Source organism: Xiphias gladius, chromosome 7, assembly GCF_016859285.1.
Source record: "Xiphias gladius isolate SHS-SW01 ecotype Sanya breed wild chromosome 7, ASM1685928v1, whole genome shotgun sequence".
Lineage (NCBI taxonomy): Eukaryota > Metazoa > Chordata > Actinopteri > Istiophoriformes > Xiphiidae > Xiphias > Xiphias gladius.
The window spans coordinates 8,367,836-8,385,900 of record NC_053406.1 but is presented as its reverse complement, the minus strand read 5'-3'; the positions used below and the strand labels follow the sequence as shown (position 1 = coordinate 8,385,900).

The 18,065-nt window shown below is 39.4% G+C and overlaps 1 protein-coding gene and 2 long non-coding RNA genes across 3 annotated transcripts; 2 read left to right on the top strand and 1 right to left on the bottom strand.

The window, feature by feature from the left end:
• Positions 1 to 1,560: 1,560 nt before the first annotated feature.
• Positions 1,561 to 5,052, top strand: smtla (somatolactin alpha). Its single transcript, XM_040131101.1, has 4 exons — positions 1,561 to 1,767; positions 3,175 to 3,288; positions 4,451 to 4,630; positions 4,858 to 5,052. Exons 1-4 carry the CDS (start codon positions 1,561 to 1,563, stop codon positions 5,050 to 5,052), a joined length of 696 nt encoding a protein of 231 aa, XP_039987035.1.
• A 3,591-nt stretch (positions 5,053 to 8,643) lies between these two features.
• LOC120792493 lies at positions 8,644 to 14,640 on the bottom strand. Its single transcript, XR_005707822.1, has 4 exons — positions 14,547 to 14,640; positions 14,335 to 14,412; positions 8,929 to 9,059; positions 8,644 to 8,760 (listed from the first exon to the last, which is right to left on the bottom strand). It is a non-coding gene; the product is annotated as an uncharacterized LOC120792493 (long non-coding RNA).
• On the top strand, positions 11,534 to 14,671 carry LOC120792494. Its single transcript, XR_005707823.1, has 3 exons — positions 11,534 to 11,559; positions 11,943 to 12,049; positions 14,569 to 14,671. It is a non-coding gene; the product is annotated as an uncharacterized LOC120792494 (long non-coding RNA).
• Positions 14,672 to 18,065: the final 3,394 nt, after the last annotated feature.

Sequence of the window (18,065 nt, the reverse complement as noted above, 5' to 3'; positions counted from 1 at the left end):
AGGAAGTGGAGAGGGAAAAGCCTGAGGAGTGAAAGAAAGGTGATAAGGAGAGAACAATGTTTCATATTAAACAAGTTGACATACGTGACATGAGGCCTCAGGTGTCTCTAAGATGCATGAATAGGAACCAGCTCTGTGACGTCGAGTTCGGTAACACAACACCCATCAGCTGCTGTCTGTCTTTAGCTTATCCTTAAACATGCTTCACAGAAATAGACATTTGGGCTCAAGCTTCTTGAATGTTGTCCCTCGCTTCCCGGTTCTTATTTAATATCCTTAGTTATTCTAGTTATACATGTATAATTATGGCTTATACCGAACAATAAGAGACTATTTTATTCCCTGTGTCTACGAGACGGAAACGTCCTATAATATTTATCCAAAACAGATGGATGTATTTATGATCATAAAGTGACATACAATGCAAACCCAGTAATCTTCCACTTGGATTAGACTAATAACTGAAGTGATTTAAGGGACAGATAAAATATTATCTGGGCAAAAAAAAAGGAAATAGCAGAATGGAGTGTTTAATGGAGTCCTGTACGCCTACCTAGGCTGGCACTGTTTCAAGCAGCCATGGCTTACTACTAAATATGTGCTTCCTTCCACGACAGCTAAACACAGTCATTACAACTGGGACATCATAGCTTCTGGGTAGAGCTACTCTCAGACACCCTTGGTTTTCTGAGCAGAATAAAATATGGATGTCAAAAAAAAGAAGATTTGAAGGGTTTTGTTAGATCCCAGTGATTTCTGACTCTCCCATTCATTCGGCCCCTTTTTGTTGTGTCTGTTACAGTTCTACGCTGTCTTTTCCGGAGCCTTCTTCGTCATCCATGTTTAAATCTACATTACATACTTACCTCAGCTGAAAAGAAGGATTTTTCAGCTCATTCCCTCTTTTAGCTTTTGTTTGATAAATCTAATCAGTCTCAGTCTTTTTTCTTGGATTATTGGCCGATGGTATCAGGATTTTTGATAGAATGAAATCACACAAAACATTTATTTTGATCTATTTTTATATTGAAGTCGCATAAGAGATTTCAGTTATCCATATAAATTTATAAAAATTCCCAGTTTGCGACTTTAAATTAGGAACAAAGATATTTGGGCCTAGCAAGCCTGGCTACAGTTACCATCTTGGTATTATGCATGAGAAAAGAAATGTGTTGGTTTGGGAAGACTGGTATCTTTTTACAAGAACCTACGCAAGACCAAAATGACTGTTTCCTTTATTCATGGCCTGGTCAGGGTTTATAAAAGAAGTCAGCATGACAGAAAAGCAAGAAAGACTCGAAGAATACTGACAAAATGCACAAGATGACAGGTAATTCATCACACTTCAAGACAAAGAAAATTTGGGATAAGTTTTTTAAATGTGTAGTTAACAGACAGTTTCAGTTTATTTATTTGTGCAGTGATTTTCATTTTTGTGGTCTGAGGACAGTAAATCAAGCAGTACTAAAGCAAATAATAGAGACAGAGGATGCTAAGGTTTTGTGTTTCGTGCATGTTTGAGTGAGTAATTACATATGAACATTGGTTACATATGTGTGCATGTGTTTGTCTTCAGTCAAGCATCGGGCTGTATGGGCTGTACTGCTCTGGCCCTATCTGCTTACTGTAAGCATCCCACTAGACTGTAAGGAGGAGCAGGGCAGCCTCTCCCGCTGCCCCTCCATCTCCCAAGAAAAACTTCTAGACCGGGTCATCCAGCATGCTGAGCTCATCTACCGTGTCTCAGAAGAATCATGTTCTTTGTTTGTGAGTAAAACCGAGCGATATCCCAACACGAATCTTCACACTTGTTCACTGTATGGGAAACATTTTTCAGCAGATCTGTCGTATCCAGCTCTTGAAGAATACTCTTAACAATATAGCCTCAGGAGAAACTGAATCACTCTTCACACTGAGCATCACATGACAATAGGAAATCATTTTCATTGTGACTAGACTGAGAGGATTCAGCTGCGGTGCAATTAAAATAAACCTGTTACCTACAGGGGTCTTATTTGAAGCTTTTGGGCATCAGTTACTTTTTTAAAATATTTTTTTATGAAAGGTGAAATCGGCATTTTGAAAAGCAGTGCTGTAGAAGCGTAGCCCTAAGCAAAGGCTACAGTGACAGCATTTCTAAATTTTACGTTTGAGAAACTGTCCATTTTTTCATGTAGAAGAAAAAAAACCTTCTTATGCAGTAAAATGGAGTCATCCACAGAGCAATGAGATTGTGTTTTTTTCTAATATGCCGATGCTAAAATGTTATTTAAAAGACATTGTTCATTGGTTATAGTCTCAGTACCTTGCCCTACATTTTCCAAACTCAATTATTTTTTTAGCATGCAATCTAGCAACACTTGGACTGAATCTTACAATGAGTGAAAAGGAACTTTCTGTTGGTCTATTTCACTATATGTTGGACCAAATGCACTGACACTTTCTGTTGGATACTCTGTGTTCTTTGCTTTTGATTCTGAAATGATCATCACCTCACTGCCCGGTTTCAAAGTAATCCTAAGATATTTTATTGAAGGAGCAGGCCTACAGTGGAGTAATACAAATGTGATAATGGTATACTGCAGCAGTGAGAGTACAGGTTTTTGCAGCCTGTTGAATCCCTTTCACTCTGTAGCTCAAGATCCAAAATGGTCTTTGAAATGGGATGATGTACAGCTTGTTACTGTGAAGACACTGCACTGGGTCCACAGATGAAACAAGATGGGAAACAAAATGTGCCTCTGTTTTGTCTCCAGTTGCCAAGACTGGTGAAGCTTTTGTCATCTTTTTTCCTCATGTGTCTTTTTGTGTGTCTGCCATTCTGCTTTCTTGAAATTTTAAACCTAAGACAACCAAAGGTTTTCAAATCAGTAAGAGAAATCCACTACAGTGCTGTGTTTCTCCTCTATTCTGTATGAGGGTTAGGACTAGAGTGTAGCCGTTTCAACATATTGCCTTAACCAAATACAATTCCAAAAACAAATACATATGGGGATGTTCCTGCTTGTGATCTTCCATTTTGATATAGAGGTTTAAGGATAAATGGGTCAGTCAGTAAAAGTCGTCACAAGTATTGTAACGCATATCTGTAGAGCATGTCTGCACATGCATGTACTCTATGGGTGTGTATATGTGTGTATTTTCATATGCTTTTTTACCCCCGTGCTTGTATAGGAGGACATGTTTGTCCCCTTTCCATTGCGGCTCCAGAGGAACCAGGTGGGCTATGCATGCATCACCAAAGCCTTACCCATCCCGAGCTCCAAAAGTGAAATCCAACAGATATCTGTAAGTACATGGACACTGATCACCACAGAATTGTTTTGTTTCCTTTGTCAGGGCTTTAAATCTTAATCTATTAAGAGTCTGTGTGTTTGTGGGTATATCACTGAATCTGGTTGACTATGTGCATGTTAACAATTATAGTCTATGCGTATTCATATCTGCGTGTGTGCATGCTTTTGGGTGGTGTTGGTGCATGAATGCTGGCATGCACACCTCTGCTCACTTTGCAGCCCGCACTGGTGCTAATAGCTCAAGTCTTCTTTTGCAATAACAGTGTCCAAGTTGTGCAAGTGAACCCCTGTCAGCTGCTGAGTGACGGGATGTTTGCACTGATCAAAAATAAAAAGGTCCTCAAATTTCATAAATAAGCATGACTGTATAACATTTCAAAACATTCTTGTTTGTGCCTGCGTTTATGGCTACTGTCCAGCAAGGCACAGGCTTTTCTACTAAAGGTCAACCTGATCAGTAGGGTGGAAAATAAATTGAGCCAAAGGCCAGTGATGGGTGATGTGTCTGATGTGAACTGTAATTTGGTTAACGTGAAGCTCTACAATGATCCTCTTTCAACCAACAAAGGCCAAGTACAAAAAATATTGTAAAAATATTGTAAAAAATTGCAACCGCTGGTTGAAAGTTATGTCATCACTGTAAGAGTAAATGCGATCTTTGAGACTGCACATACTGCAAGTCTCCTCTCTATGTCAGTAATTTATCCTCTGCCCTTTCTGTTGAAATTTTGCCTGATCCGCAGTTGAATGGCCATTTGTATGGTGGTCATTTGTTTCTGCTTTAAAGTCTGCTCTGCTCAGTGGAATTTAAGCAGACTCAATTGCCTCATCAATGACATTTCAACCTCCTTTTGTTGCTGAGTGTTTGGTAGCTGACAAGCCTTGCTTCAGTCTATCTTGATTACTCTAGTTCATGACTTTCTAACACAATTTCCGAAGCGCAACTGGCTGCTGCTCAATACAAATACAAACGTTCCCAGGATTACGCAAATTACATCGTCAGTACAACTGTTTGTTTTGTTCTGTTGCGTTGCGTAATGTTTTGTGGTGTAGCCTATTTTTATATTATCTTTATGCTTAAGACCTTGGGTTCAGTATGTTTTAATTCACTGATTCATTCATTTGTATCAACTCTTCATCCGTGTGCCCTGCAGGATAAATGGTTGCTCCACTCTGTGCTGATGCTGGTCCAGTCGTGGATTGAGCCTTTGGTCTACCTGCAGACCACACTTGATCGCTACGATGATGCTCCAGACATGCTGCTCAACAAGACCAAGTGGGTGTCTGAGAAACTTATCAGTCTGGAGCAAGGGGTTGTGGTCCTTATCAAGAAGGTGGGTCAAATCACTATAGATGTAATATTACAATCATAAATCAGGTTTAAGTTCCATAGTAATAATTTTGCAAATCAAAAGCTTAGGTAAATTAGCTACATTATCATTCCTACCATTGCATATCAGAACTCACCTTCTCTCTTTATAACCCTTCATAGACAATACACTCCAGTTTTTTTTATTCTTTTCTAAATATTTCCATCATGTTTCCAAATGTTGTGACATAGATGTTGGATGAGGGGATGTTGACCACAACCTCCAGTGAACAAGGCCTATTCCAGTATGATGTGCAGCCAGAGATGCTGGACTCTGTTATGAGAGATTATACTCTACTCAGCTGCTTCAAGAAAGACGCCCATAAGATGGAGACCTTCCTCAAGCTTCTCAAGTGTCGACAAACTGACAAATACAACTGCGCATAAAACATAAACTGCAGCTTTTAAATAATACAATGTTTAGCTTTAAATTCAATCTCGAGGTTTGTAGATGTGCACTTATAGATATGACCATGCCTCAGGATACTTAGCCTTGCTTGAAATGCAGTGCATTCTTTATTGATTATTTTGGAACGCCTTCTCACAAAACTAAGTAGATGTAATGCTGCGCCCTTTCTTCATTATACCGTATTTTATATTTCCCAGCTCATTTATTATTATAACCTGGCAAAGGCAACAGAGGGCAAACTCCCAAAAGATTATTTGCGTGTCGAGCTGTCAAAAAAATCTGCATATCTTGCCATTGATTTCCATTTCCTTTGTTCTTAACTGGAGTTTGTATTCCTCGCAGACTCTTGCAGTGTTTTGATTATTCCCACGGCCCTTTGAGTAATCAGTAAGACTCCCCTTTTTAAATGGAGTTGGTTTCACTTCTGCATTAGTGAAATGAAACACTTTCACCGGAGAGAGGAGTCAAACAGCGAGCAATCACTACTTAAAAAAAGTGAGAGACACATTTTGATTAGTGAAAGGGAGTGTGAGAGAGACAGAGGGAGAGAACAAATAACAGCTACAATAGGAGGCAGGACTTATCTGGAGATTTTGGTTAGAGCCAGGTTGAGATTTGCTGAGTGCTCATCAAAGATTCATCAAAATTTCTATGCCTACATGTGCCTAATTCAACCAGAATGTGACCAAAAGCATTTATTCAAAATATACCTTATTAATTTGAATAAATAATTCAAATGAATAAACATACAATTTCAATTTTAATTTTTGGATGCTATGAATATGTATGCAGAATGGAAACCATACTTTCTTGTACTCTGATGTGCAAATAGAAGAAGTCCAATGTACAGTGAAATCCTTCCCAAATCCTACCCGCTGGTGATTTAAGAAGCTAATAAAGCAAGTTGTGGAAAGAAAAAAGAAAAATAATGTTTTTGATATTATTTATTCTCTGTTATCTTTTGAGTGAAAAGGTGAGTGAGTGAGTGAGTGAGTGAGTGAGTTAGTGAGTGAGTGAGTGAAATCAACATTATCCCACTTGTAATTCCATTAAGTATCTCCAAAGTATAGATGAAACAGAGAAATTTCCATGTTCTTGATTCTGCCCTTTCCACCCCCAAACACAAGAGGGCAGTAGTGCTCTGTCCTGAAGGTTATCTTAATCACTCAATTGTTTACTTGAACTATCATGCATTTTATGACATTGCATCTTGTATTGTATAAATGCAAAGCTAAAATGCGTTAGATTGGTGAAGAGAATTTGAAACTTGTGGCATGTTTTTTTTTAATTATTATTGGAAGCTTAAATAATGTTAATCTTTTTTTTATTATTATTATTTATTTTTTTTTTTTTCAGATAGATAGGAAACCAATTGTGCGATAATGCAGAACACGAGCCACATATAAACCCATGAAGTAAAAGTTTCATATCTGAAAAAACATATTTTCGCAGGGTTCTTGATCCATGTGATCCCAGAAGCCACAAAAAAGCACCTGCAGTAGTTACCCCACTTCCAGAAAATAGGCAGGCTGTATTGCTTTTTCCTGTTTACACAGTCTACCAGCACACCATGAGACAGGGGAACAATAAAGGAAGCAGTCACCACATGCATTTTTCTTTCCTTTTTTTTCACTCATCTCAGGTTTCTTCTTGGCTTTCTTCCTTCTTTTGAGTGTCCTGCTACATCGTCTGCACTTCCATCCTCTGTAACCATATCAGAAGAGGTAAATCAGCCTAGTAGCTGCTGCAGTGAGTCTGGTGTCAGCATAGAGAGGTGGCGTCGTGTGGTGTGGGTGGATGTTGAGGCAGGATGTGGTAGGGGGGCCTAGTGTCAGCAATGTCAGGTTCAGCTTCCTGTGGCCTAATCACTTCAGTATGGGGGCTCAGAGGAGATTGGGGAGCCTCTGTTCTGCTCTGCAGGGCTGCAGCTCCACTGCCTCAACCTTTGTAGTGGAACCCTCACCTTACTTCGTTTGGTTCCCAACAACACGTGAGTAATCACAGGCAAGCTAAAGCCCTGTCCCCCCACCCATTTCTCAAGCTTTGAGGCCATAAATATTAAAGATTGGCTATAAGTAGTAAGAGGAGGGAGGGGATCAGAGGAGGGAGATAAAGATGTAAGGGAGTTGAAGGGGAAAGAAGGACACAGAAATGAAGGGAGGGGTGTGGGGCCCGGGTGATTTCACAGTCTAAGTATTATAACCTGAGGAAAGGAAATCTAGACTGCTGAGATGCATAAGTGGAGCAGAGGAGGTAGACAAAGAGGGAGAGGAAAGGAGCAGGAAATGTAAAGAAAATGGACTGAGAGAAGGAGGAAAAGAGAGGTAAAGAGGGCAGTTGTTTCATTTTTTTTCTTTCTCCTCGATAGTGATGTGAAATGTGTCAGTCAAATAGAGAGGCAAAAAACAGCAGAAACGAGAGAGGAAAAAGATATAACCAAAATGACTGGGAAAGGATCTGAGCACAGCTCTGAGCAGTGTGACATGCAGGGAAGTAGGTTGGATCCAGACAGAAAATGGATCATGGCTGGAAGGCAGGTACACAGCTAGAGGAGTTAGGCTAGGAAGTGGTGTTGGCTTGGTATGAAACCGAGACTCAAAGTACGAAGTCCTTGAGCCCCCACTGGCTCGGCTGGCTCGCACTCTGTTCTTCTGCTTTCATGTATGACTCAAAACGACAGCTTGGAAAGACCTAAAACAGTCCCACAGCCCCTGTGTGATCTCCCATACTAAAAAACCATGTAGCAACGGCTCCATGCCTTTCCTTCCTCATTTTCTCTGCTGTAATGGCATATTTATACAGTAGCGAGAACTTGTCAGTTAAAGGGTTTGTATTTTTGCTTATGTAGAAGTAGAAAATGGGGAATGAGCAGAGGTGAGAGGAGGAGGATGGTATTCCCTTTGGATCTCAACTTCTGACAGCCGAGGCTGCTGCTTTTGCGATACAGCCATTTCTATTATACCACTGCAAACCACAGGGAATTTTTCTGGGCCATCAGAGACTGGCATAAGGTCTCAAACAGAGCCAACCAACCAATCCTGAGCTCAGCGGGCCTGAGGCTACATCAGGCACAGCTGTCAGCATGTGCATATGTGTATGCTAATCTTAATGTCAAGCATGTCTGTTGGACCAGTGACACATCTAAACCACTGGATGTCCACCCTCACCTCACCCTTTGCCTCTTCTTTGTTGCCCCAGATGAGGCATCTCTTCAAGGCTCTGTGGAGAGGTGAGTGAGGGTCAAGAGGTCACAGGGATCAAGGCCATCCTAACTGTTCCAATATGTTAAAAGATGTCAGGTTGTAGCAGCAGCAGGCTCATGTTTCACCCAGGAAAGAGAATGTTAAAGTGGGTGAAAAGAAAGTCAAGATGACAGTTTAATACAGCTGAAAAAACTTTTTCTCAAACTCATGTGAGAAAACCCATAGAAAGGGGACAAACAAATACCTGAATGTAAATAAATTCATTATTTTTTTATAGTTCATTAATATTTCCTTTGATCGATATTTACATTAACAATTACATTACAGCCTTTAGAGAGAACTAAGAGACAAGCAAAAAAGAATTCTCCTCAAGTGAAATGACTCTTTGCTGTCATGTCTTTGTTTACCCAACTGCTAAATCGATGCACTGTCATCTGAAAGCTTCTCTTCCAGTGGTTTTCACGGTTGCTGCGATTACATAACCTGAATGTGGTGCAGAAACACAAAGAGAGGATGCCTCAACATGCGGCTATGATTAATAGGGGAATATGCCGGTGGTGGTCGAACAAGCCCTATGGGGTGTCTCTTGGTTTGTGGCGGTTGAGCGCTGCAAATGGCAGGATTTACATCCCCAGGAAATTAGGTGATTACCTTGGAGAAGGTGGGGAAACCTGCTGATGCAATGTGAACTTAGTGGGGGAGCAGCCATCAGTTGTTCCAAACTGAAGCCCTTTGCCGTGGCAAGGAATCATGGATCAGTTGTCCTTCAAAGCATTCCAAAGCTGTAAAGACACAGATAAAAACAGGAGGAAAACAACAGCGAGTGGTAGAATAAAAGCTCCAGACAAGGAGCTAAAAATATGCACTTAAATTTATCTTGTGACAGCTTCCATCCCCTGTCTCATAGATTTTCCCTTAACATTTCTAAAAAACAAAGTATACCTTATACTAGAGATGTACTCATGGCAATGGCTGAAGTTTCTTTTCACTTATTCATTCATTGAAAAATTTAGAGTAATAATAATACTATATAATTGGAGGTGTATGCAACAAAAACAGCCTCCAGTGAGCTTTTGTGCTGTTTTGTGTATTTAATTATGGTGAAATGTATTCTTCAACAACTTTTTTTTTTCCATGATGAAGACAAGACGTTGAAAACCCTAAACCAACTCTCTACATATAAATCTCCATACAATAAAAAAAAAAAAAAAAAAAGGAGGCTAAAATGGAATTTAAAAATAAATTAACAAAGTTTCTCTATGCTCTTTTTGAGAAGGGATGAAATTATATACTTTTGAAAAGCAGACTTTTTTTCAAATGTAATCCAAATCTCCTTCTTGTGATTGGATGGATGCACATTTCTCTTACTGTGTGCCTTAATTATCTTCATGGTAACTTTTTCATACCACATTATTATTACAACACATTACGTTTGTCAGGTCCTGTTCATTTTGAATGGCTCTATGCCAGCATGATGTAGTCTATTTGCAATATCTGCTGGTTATGCACAGTATTTTATGTGGACAATTCATTTAGAGCTTTAATAAAGTCTAGTAGTTCGATGTCTCGTATTTACTTCAGTTTGTGTGAATAATTTATTTCCAAATAAATGTAAATTAAAGTGTGCGAACATTTATAAACACAGTACAACTCTACCACATTCTGTCATTTTCCGTTCAATTTTCAACACAAGTTCTTTTAACCTAAAATCAGTTGAATGTATTCAACCTGAAAAAAAGTATGCTGAAGTTTGACTTAAATTTCATTCTTGGTCTTGACTGAAACTAGGTTAAAATGTTGACAAAGTTTTTGTCTACTAATCTACTGACGACTAAAACTACTAAAATCTTATGTGTTTTCTTTGACTAAAACTAGTCTGTCCAGAGTTTTAGTCCACGAAAAAATGAATAACAATAAGACAGATGAAGTTGACTAAATATGATTAAAACTCACATGGACTTTTCATTTTAGGACTAAGGCTAAATCTAAAAATAGGTGACAAAATTAACTCTATTCAATAGTTATCATTAATCATTAATTTTTAGGAATTCATTATGAACTCAAAAGAAGAATGTGATGTCCTTACTGGGGATAAATTTGTGGAAAATTATGTAAAATGCTCCAAAGGGGCTGTCATCACAGATTCCACTCACTAGACAGTGAGAAGAAATATCTATAGTGCAATAGACATTATGGCTGTTGTTACTGTTCACTTACTACTACATGACTCAGTTGTTTGTTAATGTTCCTCAGTCAGAAATGACATATGATTTTACAAGCTTTGAGTGGTATTCAGCTTTAGACAGTTATGGAAAGTGTTTCATCTTCATTGTATGCACCCTCTTGTGTTTGATTTATGAATAAAAACAGCAGTTTGTAAATCTGTTCTGGCTCATCCACAAAAGAAAAAAGCTGTCTGTAGTTGGAGTTTATAGTTTCTCTTATAAAGCACTGAGATGCCGCCACTCACTTCCACTTATCGGCTCACTGTGGATATAATGAGAGACAAAGAAAAACATCTTAGATGACGGTATCTAAACCAGCGGCTGTGGAACAAATGCCCTCACTTTAGGAAAGAAAAACGAGAAAACAAAGACAGCGGACAAACGCCAAAAGAAGCTGAGCTTAAATCAATGCAATTTCCTCCCTTCACGTCTCTGGCCAGAAGGACCCTTTGGAGTTTTCCACCACTTTAGCTGTTTTTTGTAAAAAATTCTTCTTCTTTGAGATATACTGTAAATCAAAATGCACATGGAGGGGCTAAACTAGTAAGAGAAAGGGAGGATTGTGGAAGGGCATATATTTGTCTTTCTGCCAGTATGCATCTGCTAATGTTTTTCTTAGATCAAGACACAGGCCTAAAAATCTAGTGCATTTCCTTCACTTCAGGAAGCACTTTCATAACTTCAAATATAATAATTTCCTTTTTGGAAAGACGCCGGGGATTATCCATGTGCATTGGCTTTCATTTATCTGTTTTCTTCCCCTGAAAGAAAAGGATTGGAGAAAAAAGGGGGAGCTCACAGATAGTAAATGGTTGGACCTCTGGCCTCTGATCCTAAATGGGTTTTGATAGGTGTGGTGAATTCAGTTTCGGCTCAGGGATTATGATTTACCGCATCTCTGGTTTGGCTCCAGGAAAGCAGCACTCACATCCTCTGCCTATTTTCCTGTTTGTTTTGCCTTCCCTTGATGGCAGCAGTACTGAATATAAAAGGTATGCAGGAAGAATTTGTCCCTCATCTGACATATGCTACTATAATAAGGGACGACTGAGGTCGGGTGAGTGTAATGCATTTCACATAAATTGAAGTGTATTGATGAGAATACGGGAGATTTATTTTAGTAGACATGAACCAATTACTGAGGAACATTTGTGTGCCATGACCACTCAAAAAAACAAAAAGTTGAACTTCATTCAGTCAGTCATTAATTTAGGATATCCTTCACCAGTATGTTGTTCTATTAAGTTGAAATAAGGTTGCTAAGTGAAGAAGGTTATGAGAGGTTTTTTATCATTCTGATGTGAAATGATGGTCTATTTCAAAGCTTGGGTTTTGCTGTGGTTGGATAATGACTTCACACTGTAGTTACTGTTTTTACAATTTTGTGACATTTAGACATTTGGATGCTACTTTCCGCTTCATCTCTCTTGTCAAATTTAGATGAGGCACCTTCGTCCCTTGTTCGCAATGTTTTCTGCTCACACTACTCCTGACATCAGGCCTTGCCAGAAGAATGGTCCACCAGCACACAACATTCATGATTTAAGGTTCTTGTAAAGTTTGTTCTGTTTTTAATGAATTTGCCAAATCCATGAAACTGACTGTATTGTTTAAAAGCAGTAGTGATACTGAAGACTTCTGCCTTAGTGAATTGTTTGTGAGAAGTGACCACTGGAGATACTGTATTTATAAGGATGCATAGTAGGCATTCTATGGACGTTCAAACTATTATAACCATCCTTTCAGCATAATTTTGTCAGCAATCTGATTTCACTTGTTTAATAGAAATTAGCTTCAGTAGGGCTGTTGGTCAAATTTTAAAGTACATCCAACTTTTATTGGGCTCAAAATGCAACACGCTGCATGCATAACTGTGACCCATCGATTCTTGATTCAGCCACCATGGATGATGCTTGAAATTACAATGTTTACTTGCTGTGGTCCCTCAAACTCTACCCCCAAATTTGTGGCTTCCTGCCATGCCCTCTACAGCTGACCAACTGCCTATGTAGTTCCAAACCACTTAAAACAGGCTGTGAGGGGGGTTCGATTTTCATGAGGTATTTGGTGAAAACTGAGGTCAGATGCTATTTGACAGTAATAGAAGAGCAGTGATATATTTGGTCCCAAGGTAGCAGATTTAGGAATAGAGACATTACGTCAGGTTATGTCATGTCAGCAGAGGGAAGTGGTGAAGGAGAGGAGAGAGCAAGGACCCACACCTATTTCTGACAGCATTTGCATTTAGTTCCTACAGTTTATTTTGGTATCGTGCAAGATTGCCAGGGTTTAACCTACCATAGCATAACAATTTAACTGGTGTGAGGAGGTTAGCAGCTAGAGAAAAAAATACTCAGTGGACTTCGAAAGGCCATCCTGCCTGAAAAAGAGACTGGATATGAAACAAGTTGGGTGGCCACTACATGAACTGTCCTACCACAGTACTGGAGGCTTATTCTGGGGCGAGGTACTGTAAGCAAGATGTGATGCAGATACGAAGATCATGCATTGCCAGTTTCAAGGTTCCAATTCAATTTAATCCTAATTTGGAGGAAACTACAGAGCAGCTTGTTTTGAAGACACAATATTCAGGTGGCCCTGTGAGACAAGGGCAACACTGTGACTGACAGGAGGAGAAGGAGAGGAGAAGGACAGAAGTTTGGCAGGTGCGCCTGTGCCATGTTTTGCACAATACATGCTTAGTTTCAAAGCTTCATGAACAGTTTATTGAAAAAGTAGCCAGATTTTTGTGATAGCTGAAGAGCAACGCCATCTGCGGTCATATACTACGTGCATTACAGAGAATTCAAATGGTGTGAATTAATTCATATCACACATAGGCCATACATGGTGTTTCTGTCATATGATGTGAAAAAACAAGAAAACACCTCTTAGAGAAAGTGGGCCAGATGTGGGTTGCAGTGTGAAAACTCACATGTTTTCACTCGTATCAGCTTAACAAGTAGATATTCTTTGATGTTATAAAAATTGCTGTACGGGGCAAAACCCCCATGCTGGAGCCTTTAAAAAGCAATACTAGTGCCTTGAGCTAATATTCAATCCAGCCCTGGCAACATTGTCCATCTGAGTGGATTGTCAACTTCTTGTACATCTTTGGCTTATCTGGCCGGAAGAGAGGAAGAGAGAACAGGGTGAGGTAGCAGCAAGGTGGAGTGTTACAGTTGTGAAAGTGTTCGTCTGTACATGTGGACAGGGTGTGAAGGAGGTACACCACAGTGTGTTTTTGTACATGTCACTGATTAAGGTCTGACTGTAAATCAGACAGGGAGCAGAGCTGGTGATGGCAGTTTGTGTGGCCACACCACACATCTAAGCTCAGCAGCTGCTTTACACAGTGATTTTTGATATCTTTATGGCATTTCATGATTTCTGTATTTACGTGTTATATTATCCAGGTCTCTCAGAATGAATTAGAAAACAGTCAGAAATCTGACCTTTATGCCAACATTCAACAATCTTGCAAGGAGCAATGATTCAATGCACCGGAATACAGTAAAGCCACGTGACATGTTGATTTAAATCATCCTAAACTTGTAAAATATATCATTCCTTTGCTCTTACTTTTCTTCTTATTAATAGATTTGCTATCCGAATGCTAATAGATCAAACTGTAGCACTTTATAGCTCAAATGTATTTTGAGAGAAGTGGAAAATCACTTAAAAGTAGAACAGGATGATTATGGGAAGTGCTAGAAATAGAAAGGTAAATTACACAATTTTCATTACAAAATAAGTTCCTTAAATGCATTAAACAGAAGAAGCACTCAAATTTGTAAATAAACTGAGGAAAGAAAGTCAAAATTGTATCTACCTGATGTGGAGCAGAGGTTGAGGATTTTCCATTACGACAACAGGGCTTTTAAGAATAGACATCATAAAACAATGTAATCTGAGAAAAAAAAAATATTGCCTTGTGTCTTAAACCATGCTAGCTTGATATCTGCTTCCAGCAGGGCAAGACTTTGATAGTCCCACACTCATTTTCTCCTCTACTTTTTTTTCATTTTCATAACAATTACTTACCCTCCCTGTCCTATTGTTCCAGCGATGTAGCGTGAACACAACTTCCTGGATTCCCACTCAGCAAGGCGAAGGACAGCACTCCAACTCCCTGCCAAGACACCTTATCTGTGCCTGGCAGCCTGCAGACAGGATGGAGGGGTGAGAGTGGGGGTGGGGTGGGGTGGCGGCGGTGGTAATGGTGTGTGTGTGTGTGTGTGTGTGTGTGTGTGTGTGTGTGTGTGTGTGTGTGTGTGGGTGGGGGGTGGGGGGGCGTAAAGGCTATGGGATGGGATGGGGAAAGTACAAGAAAGGGCTTGGTGGAAGATGTAGAGTTGAAAAAATCTGAATGAATATGAATGAATGAATATCAGAGGGGAATTTTTTTTGTTGCTAGCATACATTTTAAAAAAGTTGAAAAGAAAAGACATGACAACTTAACAACTGATTTTATGTTCATCTACCACAATCCTTATAATCCGAATAGAACCTTAGTACTCCTGAGCAACATGTGTTGACAAAACGGTAGTATGAACTGAGGGTGGACAGGATGGCCTGGGAGGTACATGGTCAACGAGCAGCAGTGTAGTCTTTGACATGTAAAGTATTTTATGTGGCTGGCTGTCCAAATGTTTGTAGGCTTCAGCATTGTTTCCAGTTTCGCTGACATGATGAATGGGTGAAAATCTCACATATCCTCTGTCAGCAGTGGTGGACGGATCTAAGGGCAGCGTTCTTCTGTTTTGTTTTTGTTTTGGCCGTTTCAAGACCACATGGCTGCCAACTGGTGGCTTTTAAAAGGCAAATGTCTAATTAAAGGTACAAAAACAAGGTCTTGGGCAATAGGATGATTCACTGGCTCTCTCTGTTTGAAACTGATAACGGCGATTTATTTGGCCTTCCAATTCTCTGCTGATGTCTTTCTGTTATTTGTTTTGGTTTGCTTTGGCATTGAGGCGTAACTTGACATTAAATTGATTTTTAGGTGTGAACAAGACTGAAAGTTCACCATTTTGCTCTAGCTCAAACTTCACATTGATTAGCTGTTTGTGTGTGTGTGTGTGTGTGTGTGTGTGTGTGTGTGTGTGTGTGTGTGTGTGTGTGTGCGCTGTGCCCCCGGGTTTAGGCTTAAGGATGAAAAATGAGTGCCTGTAATCGGTAATACAATGTTTTTATTAATTTTCAACAGTTCCCAGCGTACTAAAAACATGGAGCCACCTTCCTGTTTCAGATGAAATCATTCAGATTCAATTCCCATGCTTATTTTATAATTTCTCTTTGTTAGAATAGCCTAAACTATCAGAAATTAGCTGATTACTTTACCATGACATAAGAACCAATTTGTTTTCTGCAAAGCACTCCCTATCTTATTGCTCAAAACTGAAAAAACATATGGAACATGGAACATTATAATACTCACTTTGTACCAATGCTTATCAATTCTGTTAATTTGAAACTATTTTACAAGTAATGCATAAATTAAACAAAAAACAAAAAACACACAATCCAAATGTTTCAATTAGGATGAACCTCCTCATTTCAGCAAATCAAAATATAAAACATAGAAAATATGATTACTTTGACTAACTTTGCATCAGTGAACGCATCAATCTACGACCTTTTAAGAATGAATGAATGGTGTATGTTTTCTCCAGTCATTTTGCACTGTATGTTATAAGGCATAAGGCACAGTATAGAGCACTTTACTACAGTAAAGGACATCAAGGGCAGAAAGGCTTTCAAAAGGCCTTGAGTAACACTTGTGGTTCCCCCATCACATTGGATTCCCAGACTCCATCTATCTATCTATCTATCTATCTATCTATCTATCTATCTATCTATCTATCTATCTATCTATCTATTTAACAGTTACATATGCGCCCACAGTTAAGTCAACATTGACAAATAGATCAAAATCTCTGTCTGTGTATGTGTGTGTATGTTAAACAGAGGCAGTGAGAACAACAGAGAGTGTGAGAGGAGACAAAATAAAACAGGCTTTAGAATCATTAAACAGCCTTAGATTGTCACGGTGAGCTCTTAGGCCTCAAATCCGGCAGGCTTCACACCATCTGGTGTGCTAATGCACTGCAACATCTCTCAACACGTAGTGTGAATCCCAGGAAATGACAGCTACCAACCACAACTATTCACCACATTCATGGTAGTGTGCAGCTAATAGACTAATCCACTAGATGTCAGTCATGTTCCTTAAATGTTCTCTAATTTGCAGGAAAACTGATTCGAAGAATGAGTAGAAAAATGAAATGAATGTATATCGTTGTGACATTTGGGTAACACTATACTTTATTTCACATTGGCCATCTTTGATGTGTTATGCAGATGGAGGGATGCACAGAGAGGCATGTTGCCTGCACATGGCTGTTCAGTCACATCAACAGATGCTACATTCATTCCATCTCTCACGCTCTTTCTCCGTAGGTCTCTGTCTCTGCCAGTTTAAAGTATTTGTGCTATGTTTCACTAAACAATTTCAACGACCAACTGCAATGTTCAAATATGAAACTGAGTTTTTATGGGAAGAGGTATGAACAATATTCTGCGATCAGTAAAAAAGGAGAAAGGAAAATTGTGTTAGGAAGAAGGATTACAGGTACTACAACAAACATGGTGAGTTTAAGGTCCTGCTTTACATATGATATCAACAGTCTGTGTTTGTGTCTGTCACGCATGAGTGTGTGAGACAGTGTGTGAATGCAGAAGGGAGTAACTTGACTGAGAGAGGTTCCTCGCTGAAGCTTCTGGGACCCTAAAGGCACTTGTACACAAATTAAAACCTACTGATGAAATTTATGTTAAAAGTGTGATCAGATTATGGACCCTGCTATTTAAACATGGTTGGAAGTTGGCCCAATTTTCAGGATTAATCAAAGCCTTCAACAATTACTCATATTTTATATATCATATTCCTTCAAAATGACCATATGCAATGTAAGGAAAAGTTTCTCTTAGCAATAGTCCATTTCTGAAGACAAAGTCTTCTCTTATTGCCCACCGTGTTCAACATTGGTTTTCATAAATTTTACTCTCAAATAACAAAAAGAAAAAAAATCTGTAAAATGTGGCAAAATAATGCTTCCTTATCAGACAGGATGGGTTAAAGATCAGATACTATTTAGTGTAGTAGATGGGGTCAATGCGGCATATTTGTCTTTCCCTTTGCTTCTCTCCTGATATCTCCTTCCTTCCTTCCTTCCTTCCGTCCTTCCTTCCTCCTTTCCTTCCTTCCTTCCTTCCTGCCTTTCACACTTTCCCTTACCCCCCAACTCTCTCTCAGTGGGACCTCGTGCAGACTCTACCCAAACACTGCTCTCTTGTTTAGGGCTGGGCAAGCTCTATGTCTGACCACTCCCTGGGCCTAATCGCCACAGAGTTCTTTCCAAATTGCAATTACTGATAAACAGAGTTGGCTGATGGGGACAAGTGATTGCGGAGGCCATAGCGGGCAGTATCTGGCATCAGCCTAATTGTCACAAACAATCTGCCTCATTTCTTTACCCTCGCTACTAGAGTGATTGCACT